This window comes from Sphaeramia orbicularis, chromosome 9 (genome assembly GCF_902148855.1).
Source record: "Sphaeramia orbicularis chromosome 9, fSphaOr1.1, whole genome shotgun sequence".
Taxonomy (NCBI): Eukaryota; Metazoa; Chordata; class Actinopteri; order Kurtiformes; family Apogonidae; genus Sphaeramia; species Sphaeramia orbicularis.
In genome coordinates this window covers 46014550-46039729 of record NC_043965.1, presented here as the reverse complement: position 1 = coordinate 46039729, position 25180 = coordinate 46014550, and the positions used below count along the sequence as shown (strand labels likewise).

At 38.1% G+C, this 25180-nt stretch overlaps 1 protein-coding gene across 1 annotated transcript in view; it reads left to right on the top strand.

Annotated features, from left to right (window-relative positions):
* Nucleotides 1-25180, top strand: part of dnah6 (dynein, axonemal, heavy chain 6) — a 121574-nt gene that overhangs the window by 3151 nt on the left and 93243 nt on the right. The window contains 16 exon segments of the mRNA XM_030144237.1: nucleotides 1303-1454; nucleotides 2524-2676; nucleotides 2809-3060; nucleotides 3143-3271; nucleotides 8243-8356; nucleotides 8442-8585; nucleotides 8673-8828; nucleotides 11057-11107; nucleotides 13144-13236; nucleotides 13343-13462; nucleotides 13728-13908; nucleotides 13989-14085; nucleotides 14163-14391; nucleotides 14611-14775; nucleotides 18490-18600; nucleotides 18680-18805. Coding sequence (XP_030000097.1) covers nucleotides 1303-1454; nucleotides 2524-2676; nucleotides 2809-3060; nucleotides 3143-3271; nucleotides 8243-8356; nucleotides 8442-8585; nucleotides 8673-8828; nucleotides 11057-11107; nucleotides 13144-13236; nucleotides 13343-13462; nucleotides 13728-13908; nucleotides 13989-14085; nucleotides 14163-14391; nucleotides 14611-14775; nucleotides 18490-18600; nucleotides 18680-18805 — 2273 coding nt within the window.

Sequence of the window (25180 nt, the reverse complement as noted above, 5' to 3'; positions counted from 1 at the left end):
CTATGTGCAAAATATCTTGTTTGCAATACTCTTGTTCATATGATTTATTACCTAGTATATATCCTTTATATGTTGCATGTTTCTTCTATCAGTGCTATAGAGTTGGCCTTTTCTATATTCTATATTCTTTGTACTGTACTTTATTTTTCAGTGTATATTTTCAGTATAATTTTGTATGATAGTTTTTATACAGGGTGGGGAAGCAAAATTTACAATATTTTGAGGCAGGGATTGAAAGACAGTGTATGACCAATTAGTTGATTGAAAGTCATGAGAATTTATTTGCCACAAGAAAATTTACATAATAGAAAATGTTTTTATTCTATGTGTCCTCCTTTCTCTACCTTCACACGCTTCCTGAAACTTGCGCAAGTGTTCCTCAAATATTGGGGTGACAACTTCTCCCATTCTTCTTTAATAGTATCTTCCAGACTTTCTCGTAATAGTTTTGCTCATAGTCATTCTCTTCTTTCCATTATAAACAGTCTTTATGGACACTCCAACTATTTTTGAAATCTCCTTTGGTGTGACGAGTGCATTCAGCAAATCACACACTCTTTGACTGTTTGCTTTCCTGATTACTCATATGGGCAAAAGTTTCTGAAAAGGTATGGATAATAGTGTTAGGTATGATTATGTCATTGATATATGTTTGGTTTCAAAACAATTGACGTAGTGCCTGCTGAGAAAAAACAACTAAATGTTCATTGTAAATTTTGCTTCCCCACCCTGTATATCACACAGTATGGATTACATGCACTCTCAACTAAACTTAAACTACAGCTTTTCCCTGGATCATCTCTGGACTTCCTGCTGTGGTTCTTCTTCTCTGCCTCCATCATCATTATTCATTTATCTATATAGTTATGATAGTGTTCATTATATAGTTCCATAGATGGTAGAGGTTTCTATTATTCTTACTAACAGCTGCAGTAGTCGTATATCTACTGTTAGTACTTGTATTTATAATATTAACAGGTATGGGTATTTGTACTAATTATTGGTAGTTATACTAGTAACAGCAGTTCTGGTTTTTAACAGTTATAGTTCAGTTTGCTGTGCATCCATGTGTCATGTGTAAAGTTCTATTCTATTCGATTCGATTCGATTTTATTCGATTCGATTTGATTTGATTCTAACTGCATGCATCTCATATTCCCCCTATAACCATCCATAGTTTAATTGAGAGTGTATCAGATTCATACTCTTCAATCATATGACTGTACCGTTGAAACTGTTTTACTTCTAACAACACATCATCTGTAGTTGATGCTAACGCTTGCTGACTGCTTCATCTCACAGGTTTGGAATTCTTCAGAAAAGCACTGGAATTATACCACAATCAGCACAAGGAGGCCCAAGCCATCCAACAGAAGAGACATCTTGGCTTACTGCTGGTGGACAAAACACATCTCAAAGAGAAAGTTTCATCTTCTCCTCTCTGGTGTCTGGAGGTCAGTAGTAGTCCATATGCTCATACTGGACACAGTCAGAACCTTCACATATCACCAAGTATCAGATTCCACAGTAAACCACTACAGGAAAATGCTGCTTTTGTTTTGGAATTTAGCTTTGACAAGTCATTCACAGATTCAATGTCTGTGTGGCTGCTTAGTTGTAAATATTGTTGGTTTTTATGGGGTAGATACAGTAAGATTTTGTCCTGAGATTCAAGGACAATGTTAGTGTGAATATTAGTTTTAGTTTAGTTTAATTTATTTTGAATATTCAACAAAACAAAATAATCATACTTAGTCCTTATAAATGAAACAGATTATAAGAAAACAAAACAAACAAAAAGCAAAAACATATACATATAGATCAAAACGAAGTATGACTTCATTTGCATATTCGAAAAGGAGTGGGAAGAAGTATAATTTATTTAATCCCACCCTTACTCCACACAACAGTCTTATCATTTAGCTTCCTATTATCATAATATATGAAAAATCAAGTCCCTTGGATCAGTTAACCTCACTCATCATCTTCACATACACGTACACACATATATTGATATACCAGAAAAGTAAAGAATAAATAAATGAGTACATACATACATCCCTGAATACACAAAGTCAACAATAAGACAAAATGAACAACAGCAGTCAAACAAAACATAAACAAATCGACACACAAAAAAAACAAGAAAAAACAGTATCCATGTGTTCATATTCAAACACCTTCTTCAGTTTTATACTGTGTATAGACCATGTGTTTAAATCTCTTTTTAAATTGGCTGCTGTGATGATATGAAGTTAATCCTCCTCTATAATGGGCACTAAAACGCAAATGCCTTGTGTTTGGTCTGTTCTCGGCTTCTTAGTTTTATTGATAATAGTTGAACTGTTATTTTGGATGACACCTGCCACGTAACACGACAAAGGAGAAGAAGGACAAGCCCAGTCTGTGCCACTGTAGGACTGTGGTGGATTTACTGGTTTGAACTCCTGTGCTAGTAAAACCAAAGCTTATATAAACACTGCAACAACAATGTCAAAGGTCAATGTCTGTTCTCTGCTCCAGGTCATCCACCAGGTGCTCACTCAGCTCGCTAAGAGGAAGCTGGATGCTGTCATTGCTGAGGCCCATGATGCTAAGTCCAAACTGGAATTTAGCCCTTCCACTACAGCTGAGTTAGCCAACTTTCTTACATTCCTGGAAGAGATACAGCAGAGGGTAAGAGTCACATTTCTTACTAGTGTAAGATGTAATATACAAAAATCTCTAGACTCTAAACTTTAGAGTATATACGTTACCTCCTATGGATTTTCTCCTAAATTCTCTCTTTTTTTTTTCTCCTCTCATCAGATTACGGAGCTGGAGGAGGAGCAGGAGACAGTGTGTCAGATGTACAATCTGATCAACACATACTCAGTTCCCACGCCCTCTGAGGATCTTGTCCTTTTTGCCACTTTGCAACCCTCCATTAAATCATTGCACAGGGTTATTGATGAGACAGTGATGCAAGGCGATACCAACATGAACATGTTGTGCTCATCTCTGGAGAAGGACATAAAGGAACTGAACCATGCAATCAGCAAAACCTATAATAAGTCACAGGTATAGCATAGTATTGCTTTCTGGAGAAGTGTGTATGGACATTTCTCCTCCATTTGAACTTGTTTTCCTTTTCTATTTGTAGGATAAACAGATCCTGGACATTAATGCTGATCCTGCCCAAGTGCGTCTGCTATTAGAGGAGATCCAGATATCTGTGGACGAGCTGCACTCTCAAGCAGCCAGCTACACTTCCTACCAGAAGACATTTAAGGTACTGCCATTCTTTTGGTTACTTGTTTAATTTTAGGTTTAATGTGTGTTAAAACTGGGCCCAACGCAGGAAAGACAATGTTAATAAGATCTTAACAATAAACTACACTATAAAACATTATTTCTTGATTGACTTGATTCTGTCCAGTTGTCATGATCTGACCAAAAGATATTATGGTAGAATCATGATCCATGATCTCAATCGTAATTCTCCTAACCTCTTTATAAGATATGATGTAGACTACTAAGAACCAAACTATAGCCATAACTATAAAACTATAACTTACCCCAAGGCTTATGTTATGGTGTGATATTCCAAAATGATAATATGGTAATACTGGAAAAACAGCCTAAGAAAACCTAAAACAGATCTAGTCACTGATGAAGGAAACACTACCCTTTTTCCTAACTTAACATACAAATATGACAGCTGCAGTATTTGCATTAATTACATCAACTGTGGTTGAATTTGTGCTGCTAGTTTTAAGATGAACCAAAAATATTTTTATTGTAGCATTGTGTTTTGGTGCAGAAAAGCGTCTATATAAAGTTAACCTACTGGATGTTTGAGTTCACCATTTTATGATGTATTGTTTCAGTGGCAGTAAAACTACACGTTACAAAAACTAAATGGGTTAAAGGGGAATGAAACGAAACACTTTTTTTGCCAACAGATTCACAATAAACAGATTTAAATAAATGTGCCTGATGTCAACACACGACACATGTTCAATACTCGCCTTAAAATCCAGTAATTACTCAGGTACTTGGGCATTTAAAAGGACTCTTAACAGCATGAGAAGGTTTTAACTTTAACCCTTTAATCCCTGACGTGTCTGTGGTGAGTGGTCTCAATGTATGATTTAATTCAAATATTCATAAAAATTCAACCATTTGCTCAATAAGAAAAATTTCAAAACATGCTGATAAAATAGACTTTGTGATTTGCATTTTTTTGTTTTTACTGTTGTTTGCAGTGTTGTGGGGATTTACCTTTATTTTTTTAATTGTGTTTTTACTGAGTTTTGACAATGTAACTGTTTTTTGGAGTTCAACCAGGTGTCAAAAAGCAGCTGGAATGATTTACAAAAACTACTGGGCCAAAATTCAAATACTTGTTGTTCAATGTGTTCCAGTTCACAGTTTATGTTCAACATCCTAATTCTCTGATTGATGTACATTCTGAGGGTCTTATTTAGTAAAAACCTGTCAAACTCCAATTCTGGGGGGTGTTAGCGAGCCAGTAATGGAGTAGGAAGCTGGAAAGTGTGTTTTCAAGGATTTGTATTAAAACTATACTTTTGAGCACCAATAGCAACTAAAACATTCTCAGATAGATGCTCTTCAACTTGATAAAAGTGGTTTTAATGCGTTTTGCAAATGGCAAGTAAACTACGTAAATATAAATATACTGGGAAGACCACCATGATCACACCAAGTTCATCCCCAGACATTTGCCCACTCTCCTGGACTGACCAACAAACTGACATGACGGATTTGAAGACTGAGATTCTCTCATTCCTCAAACCAGAACTGGCGACTCTGTTCAAAACAGAACTTAAGTCAGCTTTAGCTGCTGAGTTTGAAACAATTAAGTCAGAGCTATCATCTGTGAAGACAGAGGTTGCTAATAAAATCACACTGCTTCGCTGTGAATTGGATAGTACAAAGTCACCCATGAGGGAGATGCAGGAAGGACTTACGAGTCATTCTGATGACATCCCTGCATTGCAGACACCTGTGAGAAAACTGAAATCTACAGAGACAAACCTGCAGGAAAATGCCTGGACATGGAGGAAAGGATGAGAAGACCCAACATTCATATCCAGAATGTAGCAGAAGAGTCAAATTCCAGCTCTCCAGTCTCGGCATCAAAAATGCTGAAAGAAGTTCTGGGTTTTGAGAAAGCAATCCTGATCGACAGATCTGAGTCTGCAACCCAGACAGCAAGACGGAAAACCTCCACCTGTAATAGCAGCCCTACTCTATCCCTCTGAGTGTTCTGAAATCCTTTGCCAGGCAAAGGAGACCAGGCCACTGAAGTTCAAGGACACTCCCGTGTTCATCTTCCCAGCATCCTAAAAGCACTTTTTACTGTCTGAAAGAGACATGTTAGGGGGGTTCACTTCCAACACCAGTCGATGGGGGTGGGACCTTTCTGTGTGGAGTTTGCATGTTCTTCCCGTGTCTGCATGGGTTCTCTCCGGATACTCTGGCTTCCTCCCACCATCCAAACACATGCACTGATAGGTTAATCGGTTAATCTAAATTGCCCATAGATGTAAATGTGAGAGCCATTGTTTGTCTCTATATGTCAGCCCAATGAACTGGTGACATGTCCAGGGTGTACCCCGCCTTCGCACATGAGTAACTGGAATAGACGTCAGTGACCCCCGTGACCCTAGTGAGAATAAAGCGGGTTCAGAAAATGAATGAATGTTGGATAATTCAGGGATGCATTCTTTTCACAGCTAATAGAATATGAACATTTGAGCAGGATCGTAAACTGTAATGTCCATAAGACATAATTTTATTTATTTATTTTTTGTGTGTGGTTTTTGTAATGGAATAATATTGCCTTGTGCACCATAGATATATCGTATCGTGACACTAGTATTGTGTTGTAGTATCGGGGTGGCCATGGCTCAGTTGGTAGAGTGGGTCGTCCAATAACCGAAGGGTTGGCGGTTCGAATCCCGCTCTGTCCATGTGCTGTTGTGTCCTTGGGCAAGACACTTCACCCCCCCTTGCCTCCAGTGCTGCTACTCACTGGTGTATGAATGTTCGGTGGTGGTCGGAGGGGCCGTAGACGCAGATTGGAAGCCACGCTTCCATCAGTCTGCCCAGGGCAGCTGTGGATACGGATGTAGTTTACCACCACCAGAGGGAGGATGTGAGAGCAAATGAATAATGGATCCACTGTGTGCGCTTTGAGTATGCGTTCACCAGATTCTTGCTGATACACACTCCTATTTATGAGGCACTGGTAGCCATAGCACTGTCTAGTGCTGAACCTATTTATGACGTACAGGTAGCCAGGCGCTGTCCAGTTTTGAACCTATTTATGATGTACAGGTAGTCGTAGCGCTGTCCAGTGTTGAACCTGTTCATAAGTCACATGTAAAAAGTAAAAAGTAAAGTAAAATAAGCTTTATTGTCCCCCGGGGGAAATTCATCTTGGGAACAGTGCTACATATCATTGCGCCACAGACAAGATAAAAAACATCATCACGTGGACACATTATAACAAAGACAGTTAGTTTGCCATGTAAAACAGACATGGACTACACATGACAATCACAACACAGAACATATAAAGACACCTAAAGTGCAGAGAGAAAAAAATGAAAGTGCTAAAGTGCTGTGTGTTTCTTGCACATTGCTCTATTGCACTAGTTCTTAACATTGTTTAGCAGCCTAATGGACGTTGGGACAAATGGTAATTTGAGGCAGTTGGTTTTGCACTTTGGCATACGAAATCTTCTTCCTGATGGAAGAAGTTCTTATTTGGAGCACAATGGATGAGTCTGGTCTGAAGAGATTTTTGCTGCTTGTTTCATGACCAACTGGTTCTACACATTATCTATGGATTTATATTCTCTCATACCTATAATCTTCATTGCTGTTTTGTGCATATTGTCCAGCCTGTTCTGTAGTTGTACTGATAGGTTGCCGTACCAGGCTGTGATGCTGTATCTAATGAGGCTCTCTAAGATAGCTCTGTAAAAAGTCAGCATAATCTGCTTGCTGACCTCGTACAGCCTCAGTTGTCTTAAAAAATACAGTCTTTGCTGCAGTTTGTTGCACAAGTTTTCTATGTCTGGTTTCCAGCAAAGATGGTTATCAATATGGACCCCTAGGTATCTGTATGTGGCCACTTGATCAGCAGTCTGGTCTTTGATGACCACTGGCTCGTATGTGGTCACTTGTCTCGGATCAAGAACCATCTCTTGTGTTTTTGTCACATTTAAAACCAGATGATTTTTGTCACACCACGTAATAAAAGTAGGCAGTGTTGAACCTGTTCATAAGGCACCGGTAGCCATAGCACTGTCCAGTGTTGAACCTGTTCATAAGGCACCGGTAGCCAAAGCGCTGTCTTCAAAACAGGTCCCCTTGATGACCCCCCTCAGCTTAGGGAAGAGGAAAAAAATCACACAGAGCCAGGTTGGGTGAGTAGGGAGGTTGCTCCAGCACTGTGATGTTATTCTCGGCCAGGAACTATCGGATGCTCAGGGCATTGTGAGCAGGTGCGTTGTCATGGTGAAGCAGCCACCAGTTGTCCAGCCACAACTCTCGCCTCTTCTCACACACTGAGTGAAGCTGCTGGTCGATCATTTGGCCTGTGGCAGGAACTGGCAGTGGACGATGCCCCTCACATCAAACAATGTGATCAACATGACTTTGACTTTGGACTTGGACTGTCTTGCTTTCTTTGGTCTTTGGCGACGTCAGACTCTTCCACTGAAGGCTCTGGCATTTGGTCTCCGGATCGTACTTGAAGATCCATGAGTCATGACCGGTGATGACTCTCCCTAGTAAGTCTGGTTCACTTTCAAGATGCTCGAGGATGTCCTGACACACTTGCATGCGTCAGTCCTTCTGGTCATCATTCAGCAGTTATAAAAGCATGTGGAAAAAGTTCAATGGCTGCAGAGAGCTGAGATCACAGTTAAATACTCCAGGGGGATTACTCTACTTTTGGATTTGAAATATATCTTTTGTGACATCAGTCCTGGAACTTTTCAGCCACACCTTGTATACCAACTCTATGAAAAGCAGATCATTTGACAAATTAACATGAAATCACCCACCACTAGCAGCTGCTCTGACTTAGTTCAGTTTTATCTGAGTATGTCATCAGTAAACCCTAACCCTGAACCGTTTGTATTGATATGAGCTCAAAGTCAACCAGTCATTTTTACAGTGTAACCTATCTTCTGCCTCTGTCTTCCCTCTTCATAACAAAAAGGTACCAGTGACCAGGTTTGAGACCTTGGAGAAGTTAACTGTCGAGTTCCGTCTAAAGCAGCTTCTGTGGAACTCTCTAGAAGAATGGGACTCTTTACAGGATGGGTGGGGGCAGGTGAGGAGTCCTTTACCTTAACATCGAACACATGAACACAGGTCGTCTTACGTTCTGAGTTTGACCGTTTCCATCCCATTCCCAGAGCTCACTTCAACAGCTGGATCTGCAACAGTTTGACGCCCAGGTCAACAAATACAGCAAGTATGTCAACCAGCTAGAGAAGGGTTTACCACGGAACAGTGTGGTGTCTAGTCTAAAGGACAAAGTGGAAGTCATAAAGCAAAGGGTGAGGAGTCCATTTATTTCTAACCTCTAACTACAACTTTACAATTCAGTGGTAAAAAACATATCATTTTATTTTATTTTCTTTCAGCTGCCTGTGATCACTGATCTGTGTAATCCGTGCCTGAAATCAGAGCATTGGATGTCACTGGAGCATGTCGTGGGGGTTTCCTTGAATGTGAAAGAACTTACTCTAGCTGAACTGGATGACCTCAATGTATTCGCCTACGGTTCTGAGATACACCAGGTAACACATAAACCTAGATTTCCTCATATGATGGCTATTGTTTTTATTTACTTAAGCTCCAGGAGGTACTGGGTCTTTATCTGAGGGGAAACTTGTGTTTGAAGGAGGTCTTTGTTCCTAATTTCATCTGTTGAATAAATAGAAATGGTAATAATTAGCAAAAACCTCATTTTCCTCCACTCTTGTGTGTGGTGTTACATGTACTTCATTGCACTTTTCTACAAACTACAAAACAGGGTAAAACTAACCTGTCTCACAATGGTCTAACCCAAGGATCTGCAAGCTTTACATCCTAAAGACTCAAAAAAGAAGGAAAAATGTGACCAGAACCATAAAAAAAATATTTAAACACATCTACATTTTACCATGAGGGGGCTGTTCTTCTGTAGTCTATTTGTGGTTAGTTTGTTATTTAACTATTTAACTTTGTATTTCCACTACAATAATGCAAAGTTTGGTGCATTTATGAAATTATACAACTACAATAAAGAAAACGTTCAAGATTTGTACAATTTTTTAATCATATACACTATGTCCAAACAAAATTACATTATGTAATTGATAAAAAGCTCAACTTTCATGTATATGGGCAGACTTTTAAACAGCCAAACTACTAACAAATGCAAAGTGAGTATCATATGTTAAATTTGGCAAAAAAAATAATGTAGTGTGGCATACATTTTGGCTTATATAATGTCAAAAAATGATTTTATTCTGTATATAGCCTGCACATTTTTACAGATGGATAATGTTAGAACTGATTTAGGCCTATAACAATGTTAAAAAGTAATGGTTCATTCAGTTCATTTCAAAGTGCTCCTTATGTTTTTGTGTCAAGGGAGCCATAGAGAGAGGCTAAAGAGCCACATCTGGCCCAGGAGCCATAGGTTCCAGACCCCTGGTCTAACCCCAGCTCATGTTTCACTTCCTATACATTTCAAAAGTGCCGTAGGGTTTCGGTGAATAGAAACTGTCAGTTGGTTATCAGAGCTTTTAAAACTGGCCTTCCTGCTGTTTTTACACGTGACAATTTGATCGTCTTCTCAACTGAGATCGGACAATAACACAAATGAACGTCCTACAACAATAAAATGTTAAACAGCTGGATTAAAATGCTCCGTGTATTAAATTAGATATGTAGAAGTGAACATTGTGCTGAACTGGCAGTGCATGACCCAACAGGCACCAGAACTTTACCTGTATCTTATTAGGCCGGGAATCTATTTGTTGATGTGGACCAGATGGCATTCTCCAGGGGAGACTGGGTTCCAGAGTTTAAGAGAGCAACTCTTGGAAAATCAGCTTTGTCTGTAAAAGTGGTGGGAAAGTGGAATTCCCTTCCCACTGATATCAGAGGGTCTGGCAGCTTTGCAGTTTAAAAAAATGACTTAAACTTTGGCTAATATCCACACAAAACTGTAACCATAGTTAAGTTTTTTTTTTTTTGCACAACTGAATCTCACTCAGGGCTTGACCTTTAAAGACACTGCTATAACTAAATGAGGGCCTTTTAATGGTACTTGGCCGGAATGCAGTTTATATATTCAATATTTATCATATGTTATTCAGACTTTATTGTTATTATTGCATTTTTAGCTTGATATTACATTGTCATATCTGCATCTGTATTTCATTTTTACATTTTGTGTCAACTATTTTATGTAATGTCCTGTCTTATATTCTGTATTTACTGTTGCCTGTTTACTACCCAGGGACTACAGATGTAAGTTAGCTCTTAGCTAACTCTGGTGCAATCCTTTGATTGCACACTGTCCCAGTCGAATAAACAGTAAAGTAAAGGAATGTCTTTTATTAGACATCAGAGTTTTAAGTCACTTCTGGTTGTCGTTTGCGGGAATGTAATGCATTGTAAACTAATTTTACTGGACTTAACAAGACATGGTTACGGTCGTCTATAAAAGCAGTAAGTACTTTTTCCAAAAGTAATCTAAAACTATTGCGGTCGAGGATACAGTTGAGTAGCTGAGCATATGTGCTGACTTTTCTTCACTATTATTATTATTTTTGGATGCATCTTTATACACTGAAGAAGGTTGACTGCATTTCATTTATGCAGACATGTTGAATTCATCGAACACAATGGCACAAGTGAAAAGAGACTGACTGCATTTCATTCAGTGTGTCTGCATGTCAGCCTCCTTTCACTTATGTAATAATGTTCATACTTTGAGGTCTCCATCAGATAAACCCAATTCTTTTTCTTGTAGATGTCAGGACAAGCGTCCGGAGAGGCATCAGTTGAGAGTATTATTTCAAAGGTGAGTGGAAAAGTTCACTCATATTATTTACTCCATTGCAGAATCTGCTCCCTCCTGAATATTAGCTGTATTAAGCCTTAAAGATCCAAACACCCCCCTTTAAACCATCTACTGATATAAAACATGTAATACCTGTTGATCCACTAATCCTATCAATACATAAATAATTGGGATAAAATGCAGTCTGTCATCTTTTCATGGTCATCAGATATGACTCATTTGGACATCTAGAGGCTCCGTAGTTACCGTGTAAAACACCATCATCTTCTACAACATTGATTCACCAGTAAAACCCATGGAGTTAGATCAATGACAGCAGATGGACACACTGGGTTTATATTCAGTTAATGAGAGATTTGACTGAAAAAGTCAGTTTTTTCTCATTTTCTGTCTGATTTGATCTAATAACCAGAGCTTTTATGAACATTTACATGATCAGTGAATTAAATCCAGGAAAATACCGGATTTTCACTGAAAAAATGCAAAATGCTTTGGATAATGTAATAAATGATGATAAATCATGTGGGAAAGACAAACAAATTTGGGACAAAAATAGTTATGACTCTTTAAGGGTTAATGATACCAATTACTGTACACAAAGAGCCTCCATTTGTAGATTGACATCTCACAATTACCTTCTCAAATAATGATTTCAGCCTTTTAAGATTTGCCAGATTTCATGTATTTCTGCTGTTTTTTGTCTGAGAGAGAACCATCAACATCACATTTTTGCTTTAAAGTCAAAATGATGCTTCAAGTGCAGTATATTGCACAGTTCAGTTCAGAGTTTTTAGAGCTGATGTGTCGGGTTGCAGAATTCTTTGTAGTTCGCTTTTCCCTGCTGACATGTCATAGAGCACAGGTGTCAAACATGCAGCCCAGGGGCCAAATCTGGCCCGCCGAAGGTTCCAATCCAACCCGCGGGATGAAACTACAAAATTTAATATGAACAGTCAAGGTTGTCAAAAACATTTTGGTTCAGGTTCCACATACAGACCCATGTGATCTACAGTAAAAATAACACCACGATAAACCCATAAATAATGACAACTACAAATTTTCTTTGTGAAAAATTATGTGGAAAAAATTCAAGTGAAAAAAATAACATTACACTGTGAAAATATTTACATTTACAAAACTATTCTTTCACAATAAAATGCAAATAAATACATAAATAAAAACAAAGATGAACAACCTGAAATTTGCAATTTGAACAATATTCTGCCTGTTACTAAATGTTTTGTGCATTTATGGATCCACTGTGATCTATAGTTGTGTTAATAATAAGAGATGGAATATTGTAGAAATTGTTCAAATTTTAGTTCCAAACTCCAAAATTTTCACAATATTCTGCCTGTTACCAAATGTTTATGTAACATTGTGTGTAATGCACATATATAAATAATAAGTCGAGGCATAATATTGTTGAAATTGAACTAATTTTTCAAATGAAATTTCTGTTTTTTCAGGTTATTCACATCTTTTTGTAAAGCGTAAATATTTGCATACTTTTATTGTTTTTTTTTGTACTAAAACAAAAATAAAACTTGGATTTGTCATTATTTATAGGTTTTTAAGTCATTATTTTGCTGGTCTGGCCCGCTTGAGATCAAATTGGCCTGAATGTGGCCCCTGAACCAAAATGAGTTTGACACCCCTGTCATAGAGTATGCCCATATTTGCAGCATGGTGGAAATGTGAAGAATATGTTACAAGCAGATTTGTTAAAGGGTGTCACAGCTGATTAAAATGAGTTCCCTGATCCAGTCTAAAGCAAACTCCACTCTCAAATTGGCAGTCTTGTTATGAACTGAAGAGTCTTTACAAGAGGAAACAAATGTTCTGGGAGAGTAAACTGTCAAAGTGTAGGATACTATATGATATAAGATATTTAGGGTTAATTTACACTTTTGAGGAAGTGCATCCTGGTCCCCATTTCTCTCTATTTCACAATAAGCACCATAATATTTTCACTAAACACATGCTGTGCAGTTACTAGTGACATGTAAGTTGAATAAGTATCTGCTGTTGAACAGGTAGAGCATGTGTGGGAGACCACCGAGTTCACTGTGCTTCCTCACGGTGACTCCAAAGAAGTCTACATCCTGGGAGGCACAGACGATATTCAGGTAGGAACATACACCACACTCTTACACTTGTACCTAATATAGCAGTATTGCCAGATTCAAGTGTGTATGTATGTTTGTATATACCTCATTGTGTTGTTCTATGAAGGTACTCCTGGACGACAGCATCATCAACGTGGCCACAGTTGCATCTTCCCGTTACGTCACTCCCATCAAGTCAAGGGTGGACAAACTGCACAAAAAATTAGGGCTCTTCAACCAAACACTGGTAAAGGCGTAGAGTGGGAAACAATGCTCCTACTCTGGTTAGGACTTATCTGCCATGAAAACATTACAGTACATTTTAACTGTGGAATTAGCCTCACACAGCCCTACACAGCAGCGCCCTCTGGTGGCTGAAGTATCAGTCTGCTTGTAGAATAAATACAGCACATATAAAGAAACACTTAGCAGACTGAAAATAAACTTTGTGTCATACTTTAGACTGCAGGTTTTATTTATCTTCCTATTTTTTTATTGATCTTGTTTTGCAGGATGAGTGGCTGACATGCCAAAGAAACTGGCTCTACTTAGAGAGTATCTTTGTGGCCCCAGATATTAAGAGGCAACTGCCCGCTGAATCCAAAATGTTTCTTCAAGTGGACAAGTCCTGGAAGGAGATCATGGGGAAAGTTAATAAGTTGCCCAATGCCCTTAGAGCAGCCACACAGCCTAGTAAGTCCAGTTAAAAATAGGAAAGAGGGCAGACAGAAACAGAATCACACATGGAGAATCTTCTCTGTTCCTGTTTGCAGATCTGTTGGACATGTTTCAGAACAATAATGCTCTTTTGGATGAAATACGGAAGTGTCTGGAGGCCTATCTGGAGTCCAAAAGAGTCATCTTCCCCAGGTACACATGCTCAGTGTTAAGTTAGTTTACACAAATGTGCAGTGTTGAAGCATTTATCCTCTGTCTGTCTACAACAGGTTTTACTTCTTATCTAATGATGAGCTGCTTAAGATCTTGGCTCAGACGAGAAACCCCCATGCGGTTCAGCCCCACCTTAGGAAGTGCTTTGATGGCATTACACGTCTGGAATTTGCGTTGCTGCCTGAAAAGTCTCCCAGTGCTAGTGGAACTCCAATGGACACTGGAGAGCAGGAAACAGTCTATAGTAAAGACGTCCTGAACATGGTGTCTCCTGAAGGAGAGAAGGTCAGTTTAACAGAGTAACATACTACCCATACTACCCATAATACCCATAATACCCATAATACTACCCATAATACCCATACTACCCACAATACCCATAATACCCGTACTACCCATAATACTACCCATAATACCCAACATACTACCAATAGTACCCAATAAAAGACAAGGCACATGAATAATGTTTACACTAACCAATCAGATTTTTGTGTTTAATTCCAGGTGAGTTTGACTAAAGGTGTGAAGGCGCAAGGTAATGTGGAAGATTGGCTTTTGAAGGTGGAGGAGGCAATGTTCTCATCACTACGACGCCTCAGTAAGGTGGCCATAGCAGACTACCAAGTGAAGGCTAGAGAGGAGTGGGTGGTGGCTGGACATCCATCACAGGTACACACACAAACACATGTTCTATACACTGTTCACAGGTACACACACAAACACATGCTCTATACACTGTTCACAGGTACACACACAAACACATGTTCTATACACTGTTCACAGGTACACACACAAACACATGCTCTATACACTGTTCACAGGTACACACACAAACACATGTCTATACACTGTTCACAGGTACACACACAAACACATGCTCTATACACTGTTCACAGGTACACACACAAACACCTGTTCTATACACTGTTCACAGGTACACACACAAACACATGCTCTATACAACTGTTCACAGGTACACACACAAACACATGCTCTATACACTGTTCACAGGTACACACACAAACACATTGCTCTATACACTGTTCACAGGTACACACCACAAACACATGCCTCTATACACTGTTCACAGGTACACACACAACACATGTTCTATACACTGTTTCACAGGTACACCACACAAACATGCTCTATACACTGTTCACAGGTAACACACCAACACACATGTTCTACTACACTGTTCACAGGTACACACACAAACACATGCTCTATACACTGTTCACAGGTAACACACACAAACACATGCTCTATACACTGTTCACAGGTACACACACAAACACATGTTTCTATACACTGTTCACAGGTACACACACAAACACATGCTCTATACACTGTTCACAGGTACACACACAAACCACATGCTCTATACACTGTTCACAGGTACACACACAAACACATGTTCTATACACTGTTCACAGGTACACACACAAACATGCTCTACTACATGTTCACAGGTACACACACAAACACTGTTCTATACACTGTTCACAGGTAACACACAAACACTGCTCTATACATGTTCACAGGTACACACACAAACACATGCTCTATACACTGTCACAGGTACACACACAAACCAATGTTCTATACACTGTTCACAGGTACACCACACAAACACTGCTATCCACTGTTCACAGGTACACACACAAACACATGCTCTATACCACTGTTCACAGGTACACACACCAAACACATGTTCTATGCACTGTTCACAGGTGAACTTCTTAGGTGGAGTCCTGCCATGTCTAGCATTTAAATCTATGATAGACTGTGGAAGTACAAAAAATAGTGCTATCCCTTAAAGCGTTCTAAATTATAGTGCTTTGTTTAATTGGTTAGATATCAAAGGCAAGTTACAACTTCCAACTTCAATTATTTTTTCTCTTCCAAAATGATTTTTCACTGTTTTTATAATATTATCCCTCTGCAGTTGCATTTTTTAAATGAAAATTAAGTTTTTTTTATATTTAGTTCACTGAGCATGTAGATGTCCATTAAAGCTCAGATTAAATTCAAAGCTTATTAGGTCTATGGACATCAATGGCAAGATACCCCAAAACGTAAAACTTCAGACTGGTTTTAAATGGCCCAGTGATGGTATTAATATCTTGGTATATTTATTCCCTTATCCCTACAGAACCTTTATGATGCTAATTATATCAAAATAATCCAGTGCATAAAAGGAGACCTGGATCGTTGGTCTGTGCTCCCTCTTTCTCTGCTGGGACATATGAAAGCATCCGCCATGAACGTTCTGCCACGACTTCTCTATTTATTTCAGATGTTGCCCATAGATATTCCTAAGCATGTTTTCAACCATTTGGATAAAATGCTGTCAAAATTCATATGGCAAACTAAGCATCCTAGAATTAGACTTAAAACTTACCAAGTATCAAGTCCAGTGGAGGCCTCAACCTACCAAATTTAAAATTTTACTTTTGGGCTGCACAAATGAAACCCTTGATAAGATGGATTCAGGATAACACAAACACACGTTGGGTTAATGTGAAAAACCACAATGTCAAGATCCCTACAAAGCATGCCCTTTCTAGATGCACCCACTGGAGAGTTGTCCGATCTGGACCAGGGTCACTTTTAAACTATGGAATAAAATAAAGTGTGCATTTAAGCTCCAAAGTTAATTTCACCTTTGATAAATATTGGCTACATGAAGTCTTTTACACCCAATAATCTAGACAACAGCTTTAAAAAATGGTCAGAAAAGGGATTGATTTACCTGCATCAGCTGTTTGATGGTGGGATATTTAAGACATTTGAGCAGTTGAAAGATGACTTTGATCTCCCCAGTTCAAATTTTTTTAGGTATTGCAACTTAGAACTTTTCTGATGACTCACAAGGAATGGGATAAATTCGCAAAACCTACACCCCTAGAAAAGTATCTGATAGCGTGTACAAACTGGTGATGGAGAAAGAAAGTAATTTTCTAAATTGTATAATATTTTCTTATTTATGAATCAAAATAACTCCTCGCAGATAAGAGGGATATGGGAGGCAGAGGCGAACGTGGACATATCTGAGGATGACTGGCGCGATGTATGTACAGAGGCACATCTGGTTACAAATTCTAATACATGGAGGGAGTTCAAATGGAAAATAATCATTAGATATTTCAGAACACCAGAAATAATGTCTAAGATGGATCCCCAACATCCCAGTTCATGCTGGAGGAACTGCGGAGCCCATAGAGCTAATCACCACTCATATATTGTGGGTTTTGTCCTAAGTTAAGTGTGTTTTGGGAGGGAGGTGTTCAATGCCGTGAAGGAGGTTTTAAATGAACATCCCACAAAGCTTCACAGTGGCAGTTTTTGGGAGTAATACCTGAAGGTCTGGATAGAAAGCAGATAAATACCTTTTGAATATATTATTCACCGCTGCCTTAAAGTCTATAACCATCAGCTGGATGAAACCAGAACCTCCCTCATATAATACATGGATTCAAAAAGTTTGGGATATTTACCAGATGGAGCAGATCACACCTGCTCCGGCTTCAGAAAACCATATTTACTAAAAGATGGGAACCTATGTTACCTTTACTACTGCAATAATATTTACTGGTGTTGCAAGAACACTCCATGTTATCAAAGTGCTGTCAATCTACCTCTGACGAAGTTATATCTACAGCCTTTTTATTTTTTTTATTTTTTTTGTTTTTTGAAGTATCATTGTTTGATAATTGTTACTGCTTTCTTAAATTTCATTATATGTGTCTGTGGAGGTGTATGAGAATATATTTGCAGCTGTGTAGGGGGAAAAGAAATTAATTGAACTGTAATTGAATGTGTAATTGTACTGTACTGAAAAAAAAGAGAAAATTTAAAAAATTAAGTTTAAAAAAAAAAAAAAGCTTATTAGATCAAATCAGAAAAAAAAGAGGAAAAATGACTTTTCAGTCAAATTTCTCAGTAACTGCACATAAACCATGGGTTTTACTGGTGAATCAATGTTGTAGAAGATGACGGTGTTTCCATGGTAACTACGGCACCTCTGAACGTCCAAATGGGTCATATCTGATGATCCTGAAAAGATGACAAACTGTATTTTACACCAATTATTTACATGTATTGATGGGATTAGTGGATCAGCAGGTATTAAACAGTTTAGATCAGTAGATGGTTTAGGTTAAAGGTGGATGTTTGGGTCTTTAAGGGTTAAGGATGTTCTAATCATTGTTAATTAACAGAGAATTGTAATTAGCTGCCTGCCAACTTCCAGAAGCCGATAATGGCTGAATTGATATTATTTGTTGTAAAACTTTAATGTAATTGGTATAAATGTTCATTCCATGTGAGGTTGTGTCCTCAGACCTGTCCTGCACATCAGTCTGTCTGTCTATTCCATAGGTGGTGCTGACCGTCTCTCAGATCATGTGGTGCAGGGACATGGATGCCTGCCTTGACGGAGACCAGGACCACTCTGCTGCATTGCAGGAATTTGAACAGAAGAACTTTGATGTAACCCACAGAACTTACTGAAACATTTGGTGTTTATCTGCATCATACCAGCTGAAACTGACATGTCTTCCTTCTCCAGAGGTTGAATGCCCTGGCAGCTCTGGTGCGAGGACATCTGCCTACTCTGCACCGTAATATTATCACTGCCCTCATCACTGTTGATGTCCACGCCAGAGACATCGTCACAGATCTAGTCCAGCACAAGGTGAAGTTGGCCAGTGGTTGGACGTTTATACTATCATTTCTATTATTTTTACCTGTTCAATTAGAACTACAATCTAAAAGAATGAGATTTAACACTGAAAATGCTGGTGCTTGAGAGTTGAAAGATATTCAAACCCCTACCTGTGTTTTAGGTGGATTCATCAGGTCTAAGTTAACCTTATCTGTATTTTAGGTGAGCTTGTTAACTTTAAGTTAACCTTAGCTGTGTTTTTAGCTGAGTTCTTCAGGTCTAAGTTAACCACATCTGTGTTTTTAGCTGAGTTCTTCAGGTCTAAGTTAACCATATATCTGTTTTTAGGTGAACTCTTCGGGTCTAAGTTAACCATATCTGTGTTTTTAGGTGAACTCTTCAGGTCTAAGTTAACCATATGTGTGTTTTTAGGTGAACTCTTCAGGTCTAAGTTAACCATATATGTGTTTTTAGGTGAACTCTTCAGGTCTAAGTTAACCATATATGTGTTTTTAGGTGAACTTCAGGTCTAAGTTAACCATATATGTGTTTTTAGGTGAACTCTTCAGGTCTAAGTTAACCATATATGTGTTTTAGGTGGAATCCAGGTCTAACTTTGAATGGCAGAGGCAGCTGCGTTACTACTGGGACATGGACCTGGACAATTGTGTGGCCACTATGGCTCTGTCCACTTAAATTATGCTATGAATACCTGGGAGCCTGTTCCAGGTGGTCATTACACCACTTACGGTAAGACCTTATTAAGTTCCACAGTTATACTCATACATGGGAAGGAAGGTACACAGTAATGTGGACCAGCCAAAATGTAATGTAAACACAAATCCTGTTTCAACACATGGTTCAATGAAGCTGCAGTTAAAATGATCCCTCTGCTTATTGGGATAAAAACTCAACATACAGTTTGTGTTGTGTAGGAGCCAGATGTGTGTCTTCCATCATAATGTTGCATTCTTTTGCTGTGCTGTCCTTCTTTTGTGATTGTCTAACCCTGTGGGGCAGGATCGGTGCTACCTGTGTCTGATGGGGCACTCCAGTTAGACCTGGGCGGGGCTCCTGCTGGTCCAGCAGGAACAGGTAAAACAGAGACCACCAAGGACCTGGCCAAGGCCTTGGCTATACAGTGTGTGGTTTTCAACTGCTCAGATGGACTCGACTATAAGGTTTGTTTCCGGGTTGTGTTTCTGTTGTTTTACTTTGAACTCATCACAGATAAACATCAACCTTTTTGATCCTGAACAACTTTACTGCTGCTGCATTCTTTGATCCAGATGCACTGATTCCAGACAGCTGACTGCCTGGTGTAATTGTATTTACTATTGCATGCCGTTAGATGGCACTGTTGTGCTTTTTTGATCCAGATGAGCAGCACATACAGATGAAGTCAGAAGTTTACTTATATCTGGGTATATATGTTCAACCTCAGTTTGTCACACCTCTAAACATTTAGTTTAATATAGTTTATATTCCCTCTGTTAATCAGGCCAAGTACTTTGTTTTGCCTGTGACATTTTATTGTAATTTTAGAGAGAATGTACAATTTCAGCTTTATTTGCCTTCACCTCAGGGGTCAGATGTATTCATACGTTTTGTGCAGGGAACACACTTGAAACCAGAGACAGAAATGGCAGAACTTGAAAACACACACCTTCCTTTATCTTCCTTCATCTCTTACCTGTCCAAATCTAGACACTAATTATAAATACAGATGACCTGCTGCCTTTTGATCTGCTATCACATTGCTGAGCTTCTGTGATAATCTGGAGTGCAGTGGAATCACATTGAATAGAAGGAGCGATCGGTAATTTGAGTAGTTAATTATGGTTTTAAAGCAACTTTGAATGTGCAAAGATTCCTGTCAGGGGGTAGATTGTCTATATCCTGAAAAGTCAGTAAGGAGTTAGTGTCCCTCCTCTCAGATATCTTGAACTACAGTATGCTGAACGGTAATTGTGAAATTATGACCTAAAATTCCAAAAACTATGAAGCACTGCAGCTTTAATATTTGGTGTCACTGTCTTTAAATAGTATCATTTCATGTAACTGCTACTGCTAACTCTGAAATGTCAAATAATCCAAATATAGTAGTAAATGAACAGGCCGAGGGAACGTGTTTTATTCTGTTCTGTAAAAACCAAGGTGTACATAAACGTCCTGCTTACACTGTATTAAGACACACACCTCAAAGACCTGACGCTTTGTCATTATTAACTTCTCGTCTTCTTGATAATATTTTATTGTTTTTTTTTCTTTAATTTGTCTGTTTTGTCTTCCAGATGATGGGTCGTTTCTTCAGTGGACTTGCTCAGTCTGGAGCTTGGTGTGTTTTGATGAGTTTAATCGAATTGACATCGAAGTGTTGTCTGTCATTGCTCAGCAGCTGATAACCATACGGAATGCTAAAGCGGCTAAGGTACATGCACAAATATACAAACACAAAGTTACAGGACTAAATCAGCTTATAGTTTACCGTTTTTAAACATATGCAGGCAAGTGTGAAATTAGAATGAAACAACCCAAAAAGTATTTACTGTTCTTTATTTCTTGACTCTTCTCCATTATGAGAGAACACTTGGGTTTATTCAGTCTTTCCCGGGAGAGTCTATCCAGTTACCTATGGGTGAAGGTAGGTATGGCCTGGACACATCACAAGGTCATCATAGGGTTATGAGATAATACAGAATAGTGTTAAAAGAGATTGGGGTCATTGGTTGGTTAAGCTCAACAGGTTGGCCCTCATCACTACACCACACTTTCAGACACTAAACCTTAACCTTAGGAGCGTCCAGTGTACAGCTGAAATATTACGATTAAACAACTCCAATCAATTAAAAAAAAAAAAATCCCATTACAGTTTCTGATTGAAGCGTTAATTTCTCTGCTGTTAAACATTGGTTCCATTGTTGTGTTTCACACAAACGCTATTGTGATGCACATGACCCCAGGATCAACACACAGTTGTATATTAGTTCCATGTTCAGTTGGTAAAAGTTAGTCAGTTGGATCCAAATGTGTTGAAGACTGACCTGACAGATTGTTTATAGATGTCATTGGACTGGTTTGGTGTTGTTTATATCTATAGATATTTTTATATATACTTTTATGCTGTTGTTATTGCTGTTGTTATTTCCATATAGATATGTTTTATATATCCTTTTACTTTGATTTTATTGGTTCTGGTTCTGGAATAAAGGACAAGTTGTTGGCCATTTTCAGACATGATTTTTCACATTTTACACATTTTTGCCTATTCAGAGAATAATTTATTTGACTCAATGAAAACAATTGATAGATTAACCAGCTGCAAAAATAATCAATAGCTGCAGCTCTAATATAGTTCATAAAGTCAGTACCTAACTGCAGAACAACAACATTACCTGAATACAGTACATAAATAAAATACCCAATACTAAAACCTAGTATGTAAACATAGTGCATATATAGTACATATACATAGATAATTATAGTGGTCCCTCTTTAAATATACAAAAATTGAAACACACACACACACACAGAGTTAACAAAAAAAAAAAGAAATGTCAAAAAATAGTGCAAGTTATTGGGAGATTGTCAGGTTCCATAACATTGTATGAACCTCCCAGTCCCTCCCAGTCCCTCCCAGTGTCACAGGTATAAATGGAGGTGTGAATGCATGTATTATGTATGAATGCATGTATGTATGTATAGATGAATGTATGTATGTATGTAGTTGTATGTATGTTGTATGTATGTATGTATGTATGTATGAATGCATGTATGTATGAATGCACATATTATGTATGAATGCATGTATGTATATATGAATGCATGTATGTATGTATGATGTATGTATATATGAATGTACATATGTGTATGTATGTTATGCATGTATGTATGTATATATATATATGAATGCATGTATATATAAATGCATGTATGTGTATATAAATGCATGTATGTAATGTGAATGCATGTATGTATGTACAGGGTGGGGAAGCAAAATTTACAATATTTTGAGGCGGGATTGAAAGACAGTGTATGACCAATTAGTTTATTGAAAGTCATGAGAATTTATTTGCCACAAGAAATTTACATAATAGAAAATGTTTTTATTCTATGTGTCCTCCTTCTTTCTCAATAACTGCCTTCACACGCTTCCTGAAACTTGCGCAAGTGTTCCTCAAATATTCGGGTGACAACTTCTCCTATTCTTCTTTAATAGTATCTTCCAGACTTTCTCGTAATAGTTTTGCTCATAGTCATCTCTTCTTTACATTATAAACAGTCTTTATGGACACTCCAACTATTTTTGAAATCTCCTTTGGTGTGACGAGTGCATTCAGCAAATCACACACTCTTTGACGTTTGCTTTCCTGATTACTCATATGGGCAAAAGTTTCTGAAAAGGTATGGAGAATAGTGTTAGGTATGATTATGACATCAATATATGTTTGGTTTCAAAACAATTGACGTAGTGCCTGCTGAGAAAAAACAACTAAATGTTCATTGTAAATTTTGCTTCCCCACCCTGTATATATGAATATATGTATATATATATGCATTCACATATATATATACATATATATATATATATATATATATATGTGTGTGTGTGTGTGTGTGTTTATATATATATAATATATATAAATATATATATATCATTTTTTATTTATTTATTTATGTATGTGTGTATATTATATATGTGTGTGTGTGTGTGTGTGTGTGTGTGTAGAAAACACACTCACCAGGTCCGTCACTCTTGGTAAAAGGCCTTTACTTGTGTGTCTTTGTCATGTGATCAGTTTACAGAGGATCCCAAAGGTCTTTTCTCACTGGTCCCACATCTCAGATACCAAACCTCAGTATTGTGTGGATTTGACTTCCTTAAGTAAATGTTTAAGACATTAAAGTCATGCACATTAACAGGAACAATTCTTTGAACTGTTATGTTGTGCAGCTGTCGAGGTTTCGATTCGAGGGCAGAGAGATCAAACTGCTGAACACCTGTGCTGCATTCATTACCATGAACCCAGGCTACGCTGGGAGAACAGAACTACCAGACACCTCAAAGCTCTGTTCAGACCCATCGCCATGATGGTGCCCAACTACGCACTCATCGCTGAGGTCCTCATCAAAATACAATCATTTATAGACACTAAAAATATAAGTGTCCTGTTTCCTATACCTGTATCTTAATTCAATGTTGGTCTGTGTCTTTTGCTATGTGGTCCTACAGGTGATTTTATATTCAGAGGGATTTGAGTCCAGTAAAGTCCTAGCGAGGAAGATGACTCAGATGTACAGGTTGTGCTCAGAGCAGCTTTCCCAACAGGACCACTACGACTTGGCATGAGAGCGGTCAAGTCTGTCCTGGTTATGGCAGGGTCAGTGCTGATCCAGATCTGATCTATTCAGAACAGTCATAACTAGCACCAGCTGACACACAGGCAAACACCACATCCTATTGTGTCATTATTCATGGTTTAGCGTCAGTATGCAGGAAAACAGTAAGAGTTTTGGACTCCTGACACTGTTTTCAGCTTTTTACTTTTTTTTTTAAATGGGCGATGCCAGTTTGTTGGGAGATTCAGGTTGTTCCGTACTGAATTGTTTGTCCACCTCAGTTTCTTTTGTCATTTTTCACAATGAATGTGCCTTTTATAAAAACTTTGAGTTTATATAATACTTTAAATGAATGCACTCCAGTGTTTTCACTTCTGAAATTATAATACATTTTCAGCATTCGTTAAGGCTGCTCCATGTGGCCAGAAGTTTATATGACAATAATACAATTATAATAATCATAATAATCCAGTCTGAAGAACTATTTTCTTCACCTTTTGTTAAACGTAGGCTAATTACAACAGACTGTCCATAAACTATGTTTGGCCCAGGTTTCTGGAGGGAATAAATTGATGTGCAGTGGCTTTTTTATTGTTATTAGACTAAAGTCTGTATAGTTTTATTATATTATGTAACTCTGCATCATTTAGGAAAGATTAATTAGAAGAAGAAGAAACAGCCATACTGGTATTTAAAATGAACAACTGAAGTGTATGAGAGTTTGGACAACAATTTATATCATCATTTAATTATGTATCAGTGAAGCTTTACAGCATTTTTTTGCATAAAAGGTGTTAAAATTTAATATGTTCAGTGGTTCTCTGTGGATCTTAGGTCCCTGAAGAGGAGTAACCCCACACCTCAGTGAGGATGTGGTTCTGATCAGAGCTCTGAGAGATTCCAACCTGCCAAAGTTCCTCACTGATGATGCTGTTTTGTTTGGTAAGACTTTGAGACATTAGGAGGATTCAGAGCATTTAAAGTATGAACATATTACAAACATTTTCATGTTAGAATCACTGCCCACACAAGAAAGTCAAAGTCAGCTTTATTGTCATTTTTGGC